The following is a 22121-nucleotide window of genomic DNA, read 5'->3' as shown; positions in this document are numbered from 1 at the left end:
TTAATTTTCTGTAAGGAGGGACTTCCTTGAAACTAAAAATACCATAAAAGCGGAAAGTGTCGTCCCTGACTAGCATGTGCGGACTACACAGGCTAATCTGGGACGACACTTTACGCACATGCATTAAGCCCAGTTTCTCAGAACAAGGCTCAACTTATCAACGATAACTTGGAATGTCAACCATAGTTTACATCTGGGTTTTCTAAAACATACACAACACTTTATCAATAGACTAAACGATAGTACTGTTATCACGCAAATCACGTTTATACATACGATTTGTTTGCAAATTGTATAACTATATTATAATCATATTTGCGCTAAATATTGTTAATTGAACAGTTCTTAGGATCGTGTGTATATATATAGCCGCATCGCGCTCTGTGAAAATGGGGTTCATTGCATGTGCGTAAAGTGTCGTCCCAGATTAACCCGTGCAGTTCGCAGTCCACACAGGCCAATCAGGGACGACATTTTCCGCCTAAACTTGATTTATGCTAAGAAATTAGTTTATGGAAATAAAAAATATCTTAAAAGTGGAAAGTGTCAAGTTAACACATTACACTCATGCATTAAACTCCCTTTTCACAAATATATATAAACTAGTATAAGGTTGAGATGATCCGTGAATTGTATCGCTATCGTTCTTTTTATTAAAGCCACTCACCTTGAAATGAGATACCTGTTTTCAATACATATAGATCAATTTGAAAGTGTGCAAAATTGTCATTTAATCTATCGCCTAGTTATCAAATATTTTTTTTCTAAATTTAAAACCGAAAGTAGGATTTCTATACGTATATGTCCATTTCGACAAACGCTATTATTTTTATGTTTTAAAGCGCAAAAAAGACGGATTTCTACCTTGTAACCACCAGATTTATTCTAATTGGCATAGATGAAATTAAATCTATAGCCTAGTTAGAAATTAATTAATTATTTTCAAACGGTTCCACTTTTAAAACCGAAAGTAGGATTTCTAGACGTTTACGTCCATTTCGACAAACGAGATTATTTTTAAGTTTTAAAGCGCAAAAAAGACGGAATTGTTCCTTGTAATCACCAGATATTTTCTAATTGGCATAGATAAAATATGTTTCTTATTTATACTTTAATTTACTATGCCATGTATTTCATGTCAAGTTCTTTGGCTTTAAGTAAACCTACCACACTTGTCACAGACACGCTTTCAATCCATAAAGCAATACAACAAACCGAACACCGCAATCATGTTATATTCTACAGATCATATTTCTTTTATTACTATAATAATAAATAGCACGAAACACATTGAAACATAATTGCTAATAATATTTTATTTTTTCAGATTGTCTTTTTAGTATTTGTTCCAGTTTCAAACTGGACTATATATTTTGGACCGTATTGAGCTCAAACACTTAATACAAAATCAGGTAATACAAAATTATCCCTTGGGGTTTTGTGTGTTACTGTAAGTTCTCGGTTTCGGGATGACAGTTTCAACATTAATAATGTTAGCCTCGTTAAACATTTCAAACAGTCATGCATTCACCTTGGGTTTACAGTTTCGATTGTTGTATCTCATGAATCTGAGTACAAAAAAATTGCCAATTTTAGTCGTGAAAGACACATCATTAAGAATCATACTTTTGTTTATGTTCAAGGCTTATAACTTTCAAAGTTTTGACTTAGATACGAACACTCTTGTTTTCTACGTGAATTATTTCATGATTTTTAAATATAATAAATACATATTATGCAGAATAGTTAATACACATTAACTTCCGTCTGAACATGCACATTAAATTCATGACTTCGACACGCCGGTCATTTGCGTTCCACTGCTGAGCTTGCGCAGAATGCTGGACTTTCCCTGCAACTTCCGCCACATGACGACGGCGGAGACGGCGGAGGCGACGACACCAGCGACCATAGTGGAAACGATGACGACGAAGGTTGCCTGAGCCATGCACATGTTGCCGTCTTCCGGTGAGGCTGAAAACGCAAAATATCTTATGTTTGAAAGCATTTTAACCCATTTATGCCTAGTGGAGTCTCGCATCCTTCTAAATTGGATCAATTTATTTCCAAATTAGGGATGTCTATGATATTTATTTCTATATTTAGAATATTTCTTACAGAAATTCCTTTAAGCAAACAGCGCAGACCCTGATGAGACGCCGCATCATGCGGCGTCTTATCTGGGTCTACGCTGTTTGCCAAGGCTTTTTTTCTAGACGCTAGGGTTAACGTTGTCTCTAATAAAAAAAAATCTGTTGACTTTTGACTACAGTCTAAAACAACAATTGTGTTCTATGTGGATTAACATATTATAGAGTTTGGCAAAAGCGTTTCGATTTCTTTTTAATGTCCACACCTTTGATGACGAGGCTGCATATTAACATGTTTCTCAATACCACTACTTATTACTGATTACTTTTGCCACTCGTCTTATAACCAAAGCTGTGCTCTGTATGGATACATGTAGAAAAGATTTGGCACAAAATCTTTAAAATATTCGCACCTTCGACGATGACCTCCTCTGTGGTGATTGAGAGAGCGGACCCGACGCTGATGTTGTCTATTCCGCTGTCTTCCGGTGTCTGTCGCTTAGCAACGTTCCTCTTCTTCCGGCCGTAGCTCGTCTCACCGTCAGTGCACGTCGTCTGCAATGGACGCGTTAACATTTATATAAGGCTTAATTATTATACTGTACATTTTCGGACACTCTTTTTAAACAAAACTTAATTGTTCCGTGTGACTCCAGGATTTCGGACACCAATACTTTATGCAATAATCCATGACTCTAAATGTTGGGACATTTTGGAATGCATCCATGATAAAAAAATTAACTCCAACGAGAAAATACTTTAAAACTAAATTTATATAAAATCAAAACATGCTTCTTGAACACTGAATGTTACTTTGACCTACCGGGGCACACGCTCCCAGGCAGACTTGCAGCACGCAAGAGAAAGGCATGCTGACGGATCCGCCGTTCAGGTTGGTGGTACGGAATGCGCCGAAAGAGGCCTGGAGCACGCCTTGCTGGATGCGGGAGATGTGTGGAAACAGGTCGGTATCAACGGCGCATGCGTCGACGATTATGTCAATATTATCGGCGGTGCAGTACTTGGCCTTGATGTCGAAGTCCTCGATGTACTCCGACTCCAGCTGCAGAACCATGGTGATGGTGTCCGTCAGTTTTACTGTCTGTCCACTGATGTCGACGCCATTCCTGTACAGTGTCATGAACGCGGAGGGCTTGACCGTCAAATTCTGACCGGCGTCGTTATCCTTGTCCCTGAAATGGAAATACGTATATTATGCACAGTCACGTATCGGTTAAGGTATTTTTTATAATTAAGCGAGTTTTTAATAATATCGAAATCAAAATCATTCAGATGTAATTCTTAAATGAGAATTAGTAGCTATTAAACAATTATAACATCTGCATTCGATTATGCATTCAAAGTAATAAGCATCTCAAAGAGTAATAAAAATTGAAATGCAAATGTCAGCTTATAAAATTGATCAGATCAACAAAATTAAAACAAAAATTTAAAATTGCATGGTTAGTGTACGTGTTCATTCATTAATTTACAGATACAAACCAGTAAATATTTTGAATCAGCACGGGAATAAATTGCTATATAGAATGACATGCTCACATGATTACTTCTTCATTTTGTATTAAAATATATTCACGAGTAAGTATTTGTATAAATCGGAAATCGCATGCCAATACATGCACCCCTGTATTTCATCGAACTCATGCTTGAACACAACGACCATTTACAGAATTAGAACTTAAATCTTACGTGGCTATGATACTGTTCGAGACAGTAAGGTCCCCGAGATCGGCCACACACATAACCGGGATCTGCTTGTCTGCCCCTGTCTGGTAGAGGGCATTCTTCTGCACTATCACCTTGAACGACTCCTCCTGGGGATGAATATATAACAATGATATTAGCATCGGTCATGTATAATACTAAACCCATTTATGCCTAGTGGACTCTCCTTTCCTTCTAATTTCGATAAATTTATTTCCAAAATTAGGGATGTCTGGTATATTTTTATATTTATTTCTATATTTAGAATATTTCTTACAGAAATTCCTTTAAGCAAACAGCGTAGACCCAAATGAGACGCCGCATCATGCGGCGTCTCATCTGGGTCTACGCTGTTTGTCAAGGCCTTTTTTTCTAGGCGCTAGGCATACATGGGTTAAATGATAGAATAGAGAGGCTAGTTAAAAGGCTAAGTGTTATCTACACCTGTAAGTGATACAGTGTCTTTCCCAAAATGTAATGAAGAAGGCCCATATAGCAGATACGCCGAAACAATAAAATACATGCAATACCATTTATAGTATATAGGTAAACATAGCAACAAAGTTATGGTTAAATAAAGTTTACATAAAAGCAAATTAATTAGTATGTTGTACATAATCATGACTGGTGATTAAAACAGTAGGTTTAACAAACCAAAACTAAAAAAAATGGTTAAACATCATACCGTTTTCCAGAAACGTGACAAGATAAAATAAATTTAAATCTTATTCTCTGGACATCGGTTTGAAACAATGCTTATACCACATGTTTTTAGACATTATGTATATCGCGATTTGTCACGATTACTTATATTCTAATCATAATCTTTTAAACAATAGTCGATTTGCACAGGTCATAAAACTATGAAAATAAATTAGCCTCGTCCTGGGACAACGGGGCTTAATGCTTGTGCGTAGTGTCTCCCAGATGAGCCTGTGCAGTCCGCACAGGCTTAATAGTTACGACATGTTCTGCCCAAACTGGATTTCCGCTAAGAGACTACCGCTAAACGAACACTACCATTAAAGCGGAAAGTGTCATCCCTGATAAGCCAGTACGGACCGCATAGGCTAATGTGGAACGATATTTTACGCATCAAATCCCGTTTTCCCACAGCGAGACCCTAATGCATAACCACTTACCCATTCCAAATTACATGAGGCGAAGTCAAACGAGTGGACGGACACGACGCTGGAGGTGAGGTAGCGGCAGACGGAGCTCTGACCTTGAATGTACACGATGCCGGAAGAGGAAGCGTTGTTTAGAGTGATCTCCAACTTGCTCTTCGTACAGCTGTCGATCGTCACTGGAAATGGGAATCAGTAAGAGATGCTACTTGGGTATTGTCAAATCGGTAACGTCTATACATGTGTTTGAAAGACGATGTTATTTCTTTACGTAAGTTAATATACAACGATATCAAACGTTTCACGACTGTACTCAAAACGTGGATTTTTTTTTGAAAACATGAAACATGTAAAATTCAAAATTGTATTGCAGCTTACATGTCGGATCGAAAGCAGCGACAGATACAACAACTATGAACAACGTTATAAAGATTGCTTTTCCCGCCATGTTGTTTGTCCGGAAAATCTGAAACAGCAACGGAATTATATTTATAATTACAATTTGAAAGGTCCAGTAAATATGAGTCGTGTTCTGAAAAAACTGGGCATAATGCATGTGCGTAAAGTGTCGTCCCAGATTAGCATGTGCAGTCCGCACAGGCTTATCAGGGACGACACTTTCCGCTTAAACTAGATTTTCGGTAAAAAGGGACATCCTTTAAACGGAAAATACCATTACAGCGGAAAGTGTCATTCCTGCTTAGCCTGCACATGCATTTTGCCCAATTTTCACAGAACAAGACACATATATATTTTCAAATATTTAACTTAAGCAAAATACGGACTGGGATGCATCGCTGATACATTTTTTTCGGAAAATAACGATATCATGAGACTAAACTAAACAAGCCTATACAGCGCCATTCAAAGGTCAGTTGTGAAGTTTTTTAAACTACATATTGACGAATAGCCGACTATTCCTGGATATTATATCATATTTACATATAAATATAAATATATATATATATATATATATATATATATATATATATATATATATATATATATATATATATATATATATATATATATATATATATATATATATATATACAGGCATTTCCCCAGGAATTTGGTCAGTCACAGCGGCATGACATCGCGGAATGGGGGTTGGTACGGAAGGGTGCCCATTTCGCTTTCAATGTTTTCTTTTTTTTCTTTTTTTTTCTTAATCACAATGTACAATACTTTGGAGCTATTTAACCACTTCTCTACATGTTCTTTTATAAAATACACACTACTTTTGAGCTATTGAAACACTACTATTTATTTTATTGTTTATTTATTTTTCCACAATTTATTTTATTTAAGTCATATTTTATAATATGAAATAACAAGACAAATAACAGTACGCATTAGAACGCACTACAAAATTATTGCAAAAAAACACACAACGACAATTACATATTTCTACACACGTATACATATATAAAATGTTAACTTGGAAGAACTGTTCTCCGAGGCTTCTCCTGTTGCCAGGCATTCACCATTCTTCCGAAGTCCATTGCCTCATTGGCAGGTCCTTCAATGATTACCATCACCAGAACATTGAGGACATCAGACTTCGGGAGAGCACGATTTTCTGTTATTACCCTTTTCATTGTGCTGATGCCCTATCGCAGTTTAAAAAACACACAATTTGTCAAATTACACTGAAATTAGAATTTTAAATCTCTTCGGTTTAACACAATGAGATATTTCAGCTTTTTTCGTGTGTTTTTATATTCTTGACAGTCTAGTCAAGTACCCACGGAGCAGTACCGACTGCTTCATCTAGAACGTATTGATCTGCACATGTGACGGATACACAAAGAGCACATCATACCAACAACTGTTTTATTTAATAGTATATTATATGTTTATAAAGTGAAATTCATATTAAAATTTTATCATCTGTAGAGTCCTATAATTGATGCAACACAATATCTGTCTGTTTTCAATTATTATTCACTTGCGATTTCATTTAGTGTTGCTTTCACTACAAACTTATACAAAAGTAAAGATATTCTTACCTCCTTCAAAATGTGTTACCCATGGACAATATTGCGTCCAACTACTGTCGAACCCACTGGCTCGCTGTTTGAGTCGCTTGTTTGGTGGGTCAGAGGTTAGAGGATCATTTAAACGTCCTGGAAACTTTCACTTATTGCACTCTCTGACAGCGACGATTATTAGTAGTACTGACAATGAAATGGGTAACTGCAGATTTTCCAGGCACAGGGACTGGTCGTATCTTAGATCGTAGCATTCTGGCGTGCCCACAAACTAAAGATAACTTTGTTGCAGATATATATCGTATTCCGAAAATATCGAATAAACTATTTGATGTGAATGCATTGAATGTTGGTGCTGTTAATTTTAGTCGCGTTTGAAATAGTGTGAAAACATTTTAAGTTTTAGGGAGCAATCAAATGAGAGTTGACTTCAATTAACCGTAAATATAACTTCAATTACGCTTAAATGTATACCGTATTTTACTAAAATTATATGATTAACGTGACATGAATCATCTTAATCATGCTTTGTTTGTTTTATTATACTGCAAGTCATAATAAAACACAATTTCTGTTCTGTTATTATAGTACACACAACCGCAACAAACAACAGTGACTATTCTTGAAACACCGCTGAAAAAGTTGTTTGCAACTAAAATAAAACATCAACAAAATCGCGCATACCTTTAATTGCTCTTAAGCCATGTGCACCAGTAATAATCGATCATTATCGACCATTATTAGGGGGCAAACACCATAATTGACACCTATAAACGACCCGTAAAACGTGCTCGCGTCTTATCTAAGCCTTTGCACATACAGCTTATACGGATTGGTCGTTGGCCGAATGCAGACGGATCAGAGATTACAAGGGCATGTAAACTTTTCGGCGTTGCGGCATCATGATCGGAAAATCAAGCGCCGCGGCGAAATGGATTTTGAAGTCCAAGCACCGCGGGCCCGCTGTGCTAAAACCGCCTGGGGAAATGCCTGATATATATATATATATATATATATATATATATATATATATATATATATATATATTTCGATTTTGATTTATACAAATTGTAACATATTGAAATGAGGAAATGAAGAAATCATAATCACTCCGTATTTGTGTGGAATTGTACGAAAATAAACACATTCAAACATACAGATAACATCAATTCCTAATTGTAAGTTTTTTCTTTCATAAATAGTCGGTTGTTGTTTTTATGAAAACAATGTTATTAAATACACAATATAACGTATGTTCGCAATTCTGTAAATAGCTTTTTCTTTGCAAATCTAAGTACACATACTTATATATCGAACATTTCAATATATCATAAGACACGCAAAACGCTTACCTGGTGCTTTTGATAAAGAAAGACGGACAACCAGTTTCAAGAGTCCTCTGCCGGGTTACTATTGATGAGAACAAGGAAGACCCGTATTTTATACAAGTCATCTCAAGACGGTTATGAAACAACAACATCGCACATTGTAATTATATTTCACACCAAACTATTGTATTACACAGCCAAACGTGCAACTTTCTCGCTTTTTAGTTGTTTTTATTGGATAACATTATGCTTCTTCAGTTATTGAAATGTCATTATTGAACACACACAATCAATTACTTAATAATTACTTAATAATCTTAATAATACATATGCAGCTATTGACTACTATGTATTTTTTGGAGAAATGATTAATTATTAATTTGATTCACACGCCTCCAGACGAGTTTTTGTTTCACTAACATAACTTGTATCAATTTATAGCAGATTGTTATGTGTGTTTAATTAGATATACTGTTAACATATGTACATTTATAATTAACTGTTGGGCATTGCTGAATACAACCAATCACAAAATGTATGGATTATCAAATTAAAAAACAACATGCACGGGTTCTTTCACATATCTGATACAAGCAGAAATTGTTACTTGGTATGAACAAAATACGAATGCAATACATATTTATTGTTAAAAATATGGTTGTTATGGAACTCTAGTATGCAAGACTTTCTATTGTTCGATGCAAGAGAGGATTTTAATTCATGATTTCAATGAATGCCGTTTATTATCAAAGCGCTAACAGCAAAGGGAGATTTTTGGGACACCATTTAATAAAGCATATGCACATTGATTAATGTTTATTTATAAGGAAACTTTACTTTGAGTTATATCAAGTTATAACATACACAAAAAATAATTGTATTATAATATGGTGAAACTGTGCATTACGTGATTTACTTAAACTTTGAAAGTAATTTATTTAAAATATTCCAGGTAAATAAGATACTTAACATTGCAGTTATTTCAGTCACAACCATATATAACATTCGTATTCACAAATGTTTATTTTTCCAAATAGTGTTGAAAATTCTTCTCATCGTATATCTTGTAAGTAAATTAGTAATTCTAACACGGTACGCGACTTGTTTTCTATAGACAAAGAAGGAAATCAAGTGTGGGTTATTCTGCAATAACTTATGGGCGGAGCTTAATGTTTCGAAAATAGTTCCGAATAAATAAAGAAAATATTGCAGTAAAATGCACGTGCTAAAACCCGCTCTGAAAGAAATGTAATATATGTAGCATGTATATAAATGTAATGAAACAATAAATTGTATATTTGGTGATAAGTGGCATAACAACGTCTACAAAGAATGTTATTTGTTAGGAAACGTAATTCAGAAAACATTTATAGCATTCAGCTTTTCAGTAGCATCAATAAACGTGACGTCATTAAGTTTCTACGCTTGTTGTTTTCAATGAAAGTGACGTCATTTGCAAAATATTCATGAATGAAAATGACGTCATATGTTTGTACAATTCAATGACGTCACTTAATAGTGAACTTAGTACTAAGAAGGGCGGAGTATTGAAAAATATAGATCACGTCCTAAAGCTTGAACCAAATCAATCAGAATCGTGTAAGAATCGAAATAATATTTTTCTATGATGGTTTGTTGTCGAATAACCCACAGTAAGTTGTACAGATGCGTGTTATCAAATCACTCGTGCTTCGCACTCGTGATTTAATTCCTACGCATCTATACTCCTTACTGTGGGTTATTCGACAACAAACCATGATAGAAAAATATTATTTCTTAAATATAAGATGTGCAGTTGCAATATCAGATGCACATATGTATTCCCTTCATAACTAACCATGTTAACCAGTTCATAACACTATCGTATAATGCATATATGATGTAGGCTATGAGCTTGTATAAGCTTTACTGCTGAATAAATGTTGTTGTTATATATCTTATGTTTGCTCATTGAACTGGATATCATTGTTTATTTGTGGTGGAACTCGGCCTACTACGTCCAATAAAAAATGTCGATAATAAATTCCGTGCTATTAAATGTGTAACACAAATGACGATATTCCATACTGCAGTGTTATCTCATTTATGCCTAGCGTCTAGAAAAAAGGCCTTGGCAAACAGCGTAGACCAAGATGAGACGGCGCATGATGCGGCGTCTCATCAGGGTCTAAGCTGTTTGCTCAAAGGAATTTCTGTAAGAAATATTCTAAATATAGAAATAAATATACTAGACATCCCTAATTTTAGAAATAAATTGATCCAAATTAGAAGGATGGGAGAATCCACTAGGCATAAATGGGTTAAAATTACTACATTTCAAGATTGTGTTAACACTTTTCATAACAAGGATCAATTGAACGGAAAACAACGTTCTCTAACAGTAAACAATTACCGATGTGGTTTTTCAATGAAGTATTTTTCAGTATATATTCATTTCTATCATTTGTTAAAGAAATTGTTATAGATAAAAATTACATAAAATGACATACAAAAACGTAGCTAATTTTCAGAAAATACGAGTTTTCTATTTAAAAGAAGGATCATGTCGCGTTGAGAGTTACAGAATTGTTGCATGCAAATATAAGTATTAGTTTTTAGAAACACAAAACTACACTTTCTAAGCTCGCTGGTTCCTTGAGTGTTGAACGAAGCAAACCACCGATCTGACCACCGGAATATGGCTGGCGTTTATATTTAGGAATGATTGAAAACAATAATAAAGATCCATTTCAACCATTGAAAATCTGCGCTACATCGGTACGTGCCTGACACGTACATGCTTACAAATGCTTCTTATTGCAATTCATTCAGTCAAGTCAACCACTTTACTTCTCAACGTTTTCTAGCTCATCAAATATACGGAAATGCGATAAATTTATTCCAAGTGAAACACATGAATCGAACCTAATATGAGTCGCGTTCTGTGAAAACTGTGCATAATGTATGTTCGTAATGTGTTGTCTCACGAAACTTTGCGCCTAAATTGGATTTTTGCAAAGAAGAGACTTCATTTAAACGTAAAAATGTCATAAAAGCGGAAAGTGTCGTCCCTGAAAAGCCTGTGCGGACTGCCTGTGCGGACTGCACAGGCTAATCTGGGACGACACTGTACGCACATGCATTATGCCCATTTTTCTAACACGACTCATATGTTTGCGCTTAAAGAATTTGGCGGGCTTAAGCTTGTGATAACATGAATGGGATGGTGTGCTGAATCAATCAAAAATACTTCAAAACGTGGGCGGGAGAAACAATAATAATAATGTACACACGGTGAACATATAATATCCGAACACTCACATTAAATACAAATTAAAAAAATAAATATTGTTAGAAAAAGCTCATATTACTCGAGGCACTAATTACGGTAGAAACGCAATACAAGGTGGTAGCTAGGCAATGAAAGGTTAAACGAAAAATGCGTTGTAACAAATGCATTGTTCGGTCCCTTTGTTTAGTTAATAATTTAAACCTTAAAATCTGTCGTGATATTACGAATATGTTTGGCAAAGAATGTACATTTTCACAGCCGATCGAGTAGATATCCACACCTGGCACGTGTCGGCATGTGTTTGCCAGTTTTCGCTAATTAACACGTATGCTATGGTATTATAATAAGCTATTACAATCAATAAGACCAGTTCAGCCGCAGCAGCACGTACACCATCTGTATTTTAGAACATGCATGTATTTTAAATGATATAGGTATCAAATTAAGTTATAGAAAAAGCTATTAGAAAACATGCATTTAGATCAGTTTAGCCGTAGCAGCATCGAGGATTGTCTGTATATACATGTTGTTACACCTGAGTGTAAATAAAATGATAAGAACAAAATATAAAACTATATGTACAATACCAATGATATGAATGCTTATTTAATTCACCGTAATTATCTCAATAAAAACATGCAAACGATGTTTCATAACACCTGGTCAGTTAACCCATTTATGCCTAGCGTCTAGAAAAAAGTCCTTGGCAAACAGAGTAGACCCTGATGAGACACCACGTGATGCGGCGTCTCATCAGGGTCTGCGCTGTTTGCGTAAAGGCATTTCTGTAAGAAAGATTCTTAATATATAGATAAATATTCTAGACATCCCTAATTTTGGAAATAAATTGATCCAATTTCGAAGGATGGGAGAGTCCACTTGGCATAAATGGGTTAAGGCATTGTTCACCAAAACAGATGTGATACTACGAATTACCCCGTACCCCCCTTTACTGTTTGTTATATCGCGTTCTGTTTGAAATGTGAACGTTTACCCTGCTGTAATACCAGTATAAAAGGGTACATGTAGCTATAAGATAGTTGACAAAATACATGTTTTAAACAAAAAAAGCGCTGAATAACATCTGTAACTGATTAAATTATAGTAATGAATTGTCAACAATGTATTTAACATTTTCGCAATAAATATAGGTTAGTCAACCAGTTTTGTTCGTCAAAAACACAGCCATAGGAAGTCTATTCGAAGAACGCACACGTCTAAACTTTTCAATAATCACCGCATAGTCTGTGTGAAAATGCCCGGTTGCGCCGCATAATTTATACCAAATACATGAAGGTACTATGAATATGACAATTTTCGAAATCGGACTGTCATTTTAGCCTATTTGAAGAAAGCGCGAGTCTAAATATTTCAATAATTACCGCATAGTCTATGAGAAAATGCCCAGTTGCGCTGCATAATTTTTACCAAATACACGAAGGTACTATCAATATAAAGATTATCGAGATCGAACTATCATTTTGCTACCGGTAATCATGATTTTAAACACTCTATTCTTCAAATGAAACCCATTAACCAGAGAGCATGACTATTAATAATGGACGATACAATTAAATAAATAAATAATTATAAATAAAAAATAGCACAATTGACTGACAAGTCAATTATTCATAATTATTCAGTTATCAATTATTAGTTCATGATAATATAATATATATATATTGAAATGTTTTAGAGAAACAATTCGATACATTAAAGACTGAAAAAATTCTAAGACAAAATAAGTTTTCTTTGAAGCAATTTCTATCATGCGTATTGTAGATTACGGTTCATGCAAGCTCTGGGTGACACTAATATACACCTCTTACTAAAAGGTGACCATTCTGTCTTAACGTCGAAAAATAACTGTCTCGGCATGGACGTCGCCATCTTGACTATCACTCAACCACGATTTACCGTTTGGTATGAAGATTTTGTAAATGTTGTTGTTGTTTTGTGTGTGTAGTATTACGGCAACCAATGTCAAAACATTGATCTAGATTATGTTGTCTACGAGTTAGTTTCACTTTTCATGTTATTATGGTCAACATTTAATTAACTATTATTTCATCCCCATTATATATATATAAATATATACCTACATCAACATGTTGTATAAGCATTTATTTACACCGCTATTACATGTCTTATGCATGTTGTTTGTTCTTATGTATGCTATGTACTTATATGTATTTGCCAATAACATTGACTTTACTTGTTATTGTTGGAATAATTGAAGAGCCGTTGGCATTCCTACGAGATCAGTTCACAGGCCATTCAATTCACAATGTCTGTCTGTCTGTCTGTCTGTCTGTCTGTCTGTCTGTCTGTCTGTCTGTCTGTCTGTCTGTCTGTCTGTCTGTCTGTCTGTCTGTCTGTCTGTCTGTCTGTCTGTCTGTCTGTCTGTCTGTCTGTCTGTCTGTATGTCTGTCTGTCTGTCTGTCTGTCTGTCTGTCTGTCTGTCTGTCTGTCTGTCTGTCTGTCTGTCTGTCTGTCTGTCTGTCATGATAAACAGGACCATGTGTACAACAAATTAAATCGCACTGTAAATTAATCAATGGACGTTAGAATATGCAATTATAATGATGATGAGCCTCCTAATAATCATTTAGGGCGGATGTTTTAAATAACTGGGCATCACGAGAGCCTCCAGGACATGTGGCATGTATGCTGGTGGATACACCTGAAATATGATGACATCAAATAATACCTTTATAAAACAATAGATCAGGCAATATTCAAACAATGAAACATACTTTATTTAGAGACGTTACTTCAAATCAATATTCTATCACTCTGTCAATGCGGTCGATATTGTAAATTGTAAATGTCAATCGTCGGCGTATTTCTTAAGTGTCCTCAGTTTCCTTAAATCGGTAATTTCGTCGAAATTGCTCTGTCGTCTAGCGTGCGGTATTTTGATGTCAGCCATTATCTGTATTCGGATAAAAGGAACCGAAGTCAAATACCCTTGCTTAGTATTATCAACAACTTAACAAAAACGTGCACTTTATCGGATATCTAGTTTTATACATAAAAAGCAGATAATCAAAATTTATCAGCCGTATAAGATTTATCCAGATTTTTACAATTGGTTAAACGCTTACATTGAAAATCGAAACTGGTCGTTCTATTTCGGAACATTGGGTTAATTTATTGGCTTTTTTACTCGTTTTATTTGTGAGAGACTCGTGAATATACTGTCTCATGTTGTTATATTAAAAAATATATATTCATTGCAGTAGATCCCAAAGAGTTAACAATTAATTCAAATGAGCCTTGTTCTGGAAAAACTGGGCTTAATGCATATGCGTAAAGTGTCATCCCAGATTAGCCCGTGAAGTCCGCACAGGCTATTCAGGGACGACACTTTCCGCCTTAACTTGATTTTTGGTAAGAAGGGACTTCATTGAAACTAAAACTACCAAAACAGCGGAAAGTGTCGTCCCTGATTAGCCTGTGCGGAGTCTCAGAACGCGACTCAAATAAAAACAATTTCACTGTTCGAATGTTTTGTGAAGTGTTATACTGGCAATCTAAACAAAATATGGAAAACACTATCCTAACCGTGTAAATCTATTAAATTGCAGAACAACACCATGTCGTTCCCTTTTCACTCTGAATACCGGTTATTGACGATTGCTCAATGTATTTCCTCATTATATACAGGTAGGATGGGCAAATACATTCGCCCTCCCGTGATTTGCATCGTACGCGGTGCGTTTATTAGGATAAGTACTGTATGCTAGAAATGATCAACGGAATCACACAGAAAATGTTCAAGTAGTAAAATTATTTGTACTTTATTATCATATATGTTTTTCCTTGATTTCATACATATCCAGGCATGTCATATAGATTTTCAAGACGGAATATAATTTCCAAAAGTGGAATGCGATATAAAGAGTTTCATTTGTACTTAGTTTAATAGTAGGCGGATGTTGTACTTCATTTTTTTGGTCCAAGGTCTTAAATCCCTGCACATGTAAATCTGAAACTATTTGTATATTATCTGATGTGAATAAAACTGTACGGAAAAATGATACCTATACTGTTTGCCTCAATCTTTAAAATATTGGCTTTGCATTCTAGGCTACTGTGCAAAATCATCATAAAAGAAATGACACTTTTGGAGAAAATGCGTTTTGCTCATCTTCCAAACTGATATCATGAAATGTTTGAACGTGTTTTTAGCAAAAGGAATTTAATACTGGTCAAATCTATTAAATCTATTGATATAGATATATAATGATTACACATAACACAGCATGATATGTCAAATTTAATGTGTCTGAAGACCCAACTGAAAACCGGGAAATAAAAACCAGAAGAATAACACATTGGCGAAATTAAAAACATAGTTTGCGTAAACAGTGAGCAAAGTAATGAAGACATTTGTTATATTTTCTTGGGGTGTGTTTAAACATGTCATATAGCATACAGTCAGTTTATTCAGAAAGCTATTCAGACTTATACGCAATACATCGTCTTCATACTCAACTATACAAATTAATTCCTGTCATGTTCATAACACTATGTAACCGAAAAGTCCCTCGTGAAAATATCATTTTCTATGATCACTCGTGAATTAAACTAGATATTCCACCAAATCCAACAAATATCCTCTATGTATTTACACATTTAATTATTTGATTATAACAACAGGACAAAATACAAGTATAACCTTCTCCAAACCCACTACAACACAAAGCTAGTCGATTACCTCTGCGCCACGCTAGTTCATTACCTCTTCGCCACGTTGGCTTTATTATTTTACAGCGAAGTTCAAACGCTATGTTAGTACTACACGTATTTTCACTATTATCAAGGAAAAGCGTTACACATGATGTATTATTTCACCATTTTTGAATGACGATTATACATTAATGAACCATTTTTATTATTTTTTTACTTTTATTTCGCTTGTTTAAACATAATGCATTGATCCTTTTTTAATACACGATACCTATTTTGAAATCGCCATTTCACCAAATTGTGAACGAGTCCCTTTAAGACTGGTGACAATGTTTTTGCATACAAGAAAACACAATCAGACATTTTTATCACTGTTATGTAGAATTATAGGTTATTTTTTCATTATTGGACTTTTCATAATTAAACGTCACCAAGTGTGCTATGATCATCATCTCACAGCGTTATGCATCATTAGTACACTTCCTCATTATCCTCCTTGGGTTTTGTCGTCCGTTAATTCGTATTTGATGTTATACTTGATTACTGCTGGCATTAAGCAAGTATCAAATTGATTGTCAGACTATATAAAAGATATTATTTAAACCGTTACGATCTATGACTGCATGAACGTTACATATTGTGATGATATCGTAGAAAAATGTGATGACATAATTATAGTTATTCAATAATACGTCAATCAAATCCTCAAGTGTAGCAATCCATTACGCCATTAACTTCACATATGCAAATATCCGTGTATGTACACAGATTTTGTCATTAAAATGCATATGGCGACTCATTAAAATACGGTCCCCGCGCTTATCTTTGCTCCTCTTCTAGTTAAATTTCATGGAAGGGGCCGCTTTGGGTCAAGTCACCTCCGTCATGGTAGCGTGGTGGCGTCTCCTCATGACTCCTGCCGATCACTGCTGGTCGCAAGTGCGAAGGACCTGCTTCCGAAGGCCCTTGTTGGATATTTTGACCGTTGAATTGCTCGTTCGTGTAACATATGCGACGCAAATCAGTCTCTATTGGGTTAAGGTAAATCCTGTCTGGAAAAAAGTACAATTCCACACGACATCGAAATATTTTCTAACACACCGAAATAAAAAAAATGATTCATGACTTTTGTTTTCATTTAACACAGTTATATTAACGTTTTTACAAAAGTAATTGAGGATGTGTCGAAACCAGGCTGTGGGCACTTCGTATAGAACTAATGAAAAGTAATGCTTACTTTGTAAATTGAACATTTTCAACATGATATATGAACTTGATACAATATCCGTGTTCAAAGCAACTTACAGTGCCTTTGCTTATTTTAATCGCCTTACATCCAGTGTACGTGCAATCGGAATATACTATACCTTTGTCTCTAGTGTGTGCTTTCCGCAAACAAAATATTGCCACCACAAGGAATATCACTGCAAGTACTGCTACTCCGAATACGACACTTAGCGCAATTATGCCGCCAGTTACTTCCCTTGAATAATAAAAATGAACAAAATAGTTAAATATACACACACAAATACAGTAAACACACTTTTAATGATAGAGTGTTTTCTGATATGCTGATAAAACGAAATGCATTATATTATTTTACTTACTGCGGACGTAAGATTGATCGTGTCTTTCATAAAGTGTGTTAAACAAAAGAAACGCCAAATGTGACATTAGTGCCAGTGAGCTTATTAAGGTCTTACTGCGGCGGACTCGCTGTTGTGGTGACTCCTGAAACGGGTTTGCATGTGGCGCAGTGGCGCTCATCTGGGCACACGGACGTTACATTACCCTCCGGGAAGACCAGCTTGTCTACCTCCAGCGTTAACGTTCCCTCAAGCGGGAACCGGCCCACCTGGGAATAGAGAGTCTGAATTAAATAATCATGCAACGTAAGCAACTTTGGAATCGACAGTTTGAATTATATAATCATGTGAATAAATCAACTTAGTTCAACTCCACCCAATGTTTTTTCTACTGCGAAAATACCCAGTCATTCCTTTGATTCCATACCCAGAATTGATGTCGCTGTTAAAAGTGTACACATGGATTAGGCCAACTTTCCAAGAAAAAACACATGCTAAATGGAATTTATATGGTAGTGTGAGGCTGCTTTTACAGTCAACTGCAGATGTAAATGGAATGTAACCGGTGGGTTGGGTCGTTCAGTTTAATTTCAATCCCATCTACAGATTTGCATGGAATGCAGCCGTCGGATTGGGACTTCTTTCAGAGCCAATATCAAATGTGGGATGAAATGTAGCCGAATGATTGGGACTTCTTTCCAAGGCATTTTCAGATTTGAATGGAAAGATTATCCCGGTCGCGAATACTTCTAAAATAAAGCACATATATGAATGAACGTGGCCTATGGGTTTGGACCATCTACAGATGTAAATGTTAGCTAGCTGTTGGGTTGGGCTACTTTCCAAGCCATCAACGGATTTTCCTGGAATGTAGCCGATGGGTTAGGCGTTCTTGACATGTCATCTACAAATATGAATGTTAGGTATCTGCTTTTATGTGAATACTTTTTACGTCATCTACATATGTGAATGGAATGTTTGCGTTAGAATGTAGATACTTTCGAAGCCATCTACAGATGTGAACAGAAGTTGTCCTATGATAAACAGATTAAAACCAATACCGTTTATGATTCGTGAAGAAATGAAATTGTAGTTACCATGTGCTTTTTAGTATTATCTCTATTTACAAATAAATACTCACACGTATTATTGTTGTACATATCTCTATATATATACTACGTACCTCCTTGTAAAATAGATTCTGCTTGTTTTGTATTTCCGGTTGAATGTTGTAAATACGATATCCAATTTGCGCATCACCATTACTGTTGAAGATATTCATTAAATTTCCGTTTTGTTCTATGTCGAATCTAGTTTCCTTTATACGCTCAACTAGACCTGTAACACACGTTACATTTACTGAGCCGACACTCAGATCAACTAAGTGTATATGTTTCTCAATCATAGCACTTGATAACTGATTACAAATATTTAATAATACATTATTTTTGAAGTTTTGTCAATAGCTCACTTTATTATGAGGAATAACTTGACTGGTTATTCGAACGCATATAATTAATGGTTTTTGTGGAAATGAAAAGCGCTTACCTTCGGGTTTTTGCACAAAACTCTGACATAGTCTCTTCACGGCGGGCCCACATTCATCTTTATGATGCGCGGTGGCTCCTTGTATTAGAGCTTTAGTAGCAATATAGGCAAGTGTTGTTTGTATATCAAGCGCAAGGTTGTCCACGTTAAGAGGTTTGTCGGTAGTACATTGGCGTTCCTGAGTTTTGTCAAAACTTAAGCCAAAGTAACAATTGAAATTATTCTGCAAGTACATTGTAGCCCAGGGATTTTGGTAAAATGGCTGTGGTGTTATTGTTTTTATTGCCTCTACGAGTGTCGAAATTTGAGCTATCTCAAGAGCCATCGTAATTGCACCAAAGATAATTTGTTCTCCTTTCATGTTGACGATGTTCTGGTTCTTAGCCCACGTATGAGGTCCAATAAAAACAAATTCACCCTTTTTCAAACCCTGATACTGAAGATCTGCGAAAAATGGTTCAATTATACTGGTAGTAAGAAAAACAATAACGATTTTTGCTCTGGGGTAAAGTCTTAATTTTCTTACGATTTCAGGAAAGATGACTTCTGGTACTTCAGTTACAGGTAACGCTTGTTTAAGACACACGCTGTTCTCGAAAGCCAACTCTTTTATCTTGTTTATACCACCTATTCCAAATGCATCAGTACTGTAAACCATCTGAATGTAGTCCGCTTTGAGGTTTTTAATTATATGAATCATAGCCAAAGCCTGAGGGTCGGTAGGAGTGACGGTCGGCATAAAGTATGGGTATTTAACTCTATCACTTAGCTCGGGACTGGCTGACGCATAGCTTATTTGCACGAATCGCAACTTTGACAACACTTCAGCGATAGCCATGCTAACTGTACTTGAACGATCTCCAATAAATCCAATGATTCTATCGGTTACATTTATTCGAGATCCGTTATGCAACAATACACCATTGTGGACTAGGGAGTAAATCTTTCTTTGAATCACAGATGGGCTGTTACAAGAACTCAGAACTATTAATCCTATCCTCATGCCTGACAAGGGTGCGTCGTCTTGCATCGCTTTACTGACAGCGAATTTAATAGATTCAACGATCTGATACGTGCCTGGGGAATATATTCCACCACAACCATTCGTCCCTTCTCGATATATTCCATTTACGCCAACGACATATACTTCTCCCTCTTCGAACAAAACCGCTTCGTGAAGTTCCGCCATTGAATAACATTCGTCACAATGCTTGTCAACCGGGCAAACTGCGGACTGCACTTTCGGTGAAAGCAGAGTTTTGTTCAATGTGAGACTTCCGTTTGTAAAATCCCCTACCTAAAGAATTTCATAACATAGTTTCAAAATTTGTCATAGATCAGTTAACATAGTGGTTCTTAAATATAAATTTGAAAAGTATACGATAAAATAGTGTCTTTAACTATATAGGCCTGAAATTTGTGACATTTTTTCACAACAATACCGATGTTAAAAGTTATGTTAGAAACATTCTACATAGCACTTTAAATTTGTAAAAAAAAATAGTATTGTTACAGCAAGCTAACCTTTTCAAATTCAAACGAATTCGGTGTTTTCTTAAAGTTGAACACACTGAATGGCGTATCCATGAAAATATCTGCTTTTTGCAAAGTTATCAGTGGCTTATTTCTCAGACTCTCCAAACTGAAACAAAAATAAACTATACAGGTCAAGCGGATATCACGTGTGATAATCGTTGTATGTATAATTTGGTTAATCAGGTTTAAATGTCGCTGTTTGAAGAGCTCGCTATACATTTGAGATCGCGTATAACCAGTAATGGCAGAAAAATAACAAGTTACTTCGATACTGGAGAATGTATACCATTTATATAACACCATGGCGACCTGAGTTCTCGTGACCTCGTGGTAAGAGATTACAGGGAACCCTGAGACCTCGTGATTGAAATGCGAATACCAAATGCCGTACGATCTTATATAATTATGACCGCGTGACCTCGTGATTGTGAGGCGTATCACATAGCAATAACATAATTGAGCTAATGATATGTATACCATATCTATTAAAACTGGACCTCGCGTCTTCGCGATGTTTTGTTTATGCGATTTGGGGGCGTGTACAATATAAATTACAACTTTACAACATCGCGATTGGAATTTTAATTGAAAGCTTATAATATCCATTACACAACTGAGTATGAGTTAGGTATACCACAACTGGAACACCACTGCGACATCGCGTCCTCGCGATTGTAAATACAATTTACCATATATTTATGCTATATAGCGATTGGAAGGCGTATATCATACGCATTAGATCACTACAACCTTGCGTATCCAATAGTAAGTTCATATCCATTACACCTCTGCGATCTCACGAGTGGGAGCGTAGCACATTTATTACACCATTGATTCGCATTTGAGAGGCGTACACATACCTTTTCTATTATACAACTGCGCCCTAGCGATTGGAAGGCGGATATTATTGCCACTACACCTCTGAAAACTCGCATTCGGAAGGCTTATATTATACTATACCCTTTACTCCAGCGATACCTCGCGCCCTAGACATAGAGAGGCGTTTACATAGCTATTGCATCGCTGTGAAATCGCATTTGGAAGGTAGATTCCATCCATTCCACTTCTGCGACTTCGTGACCTCGCATTGTAAGGTATATACCATATCCAATACGCCAAAACGACATCGCAATTGTAATGCAAATACAATACGAATTGCAACACTGTGACCTCGCGCTTTAAAGTCGTATATTATTATAATACGATAAATGTAACTTCGCG

General features: G+C 35.7%; 1 protein-coding gene across 1 annotated transcript; it reads right to left on the bottom strand.

Annotated features, from left to right (window-relative positions):
- Positions 1-1786: 1786 nt before the first annotated feature.
- LOC127849168 (uncharacterized) lies at positions 1787-6543 on the bottom strand. The gene is made up of 6 exons (XM_052381887.1): positions 6384-6543; positions 4958-5121; positions 3801-3925; positions 2914-3283; positions 2504-2645; positions 1787-1974 (listed from the first exon to the last, which is right to left on the bottom strand). The coding sequence occupies exons 1-6, from the start codon at positions 6541-6543 to the stop codon at positions 1787-1789; spliced, it is 1149 nt and encodes a 382-aa protein (XP_052237847.1).
- Positions 6544-22121: the final 15578 nt, after the last annotated feature.

Source organism: Dreissena polymorpha, chromosome 10 (genome assembly GCF_020536995.1).
Source record: "Dreissena polymorpha isolate Duluth1 chromosome 10, UMN_Dpol_1.0, whole genome shotgun sequence".
NCBI classification, from domain to species: Eukaryota; Metazoa; Mollusca; class Bivalvia; order Myida; family Dreissenidae; genus Dreissena; species Dreissena polymorpha.
The sequence above is the reverse complement of the archived record's forward strand: the minus strand, read 5'-3'. Positions and strand labels throughout refer to the sequence as shown.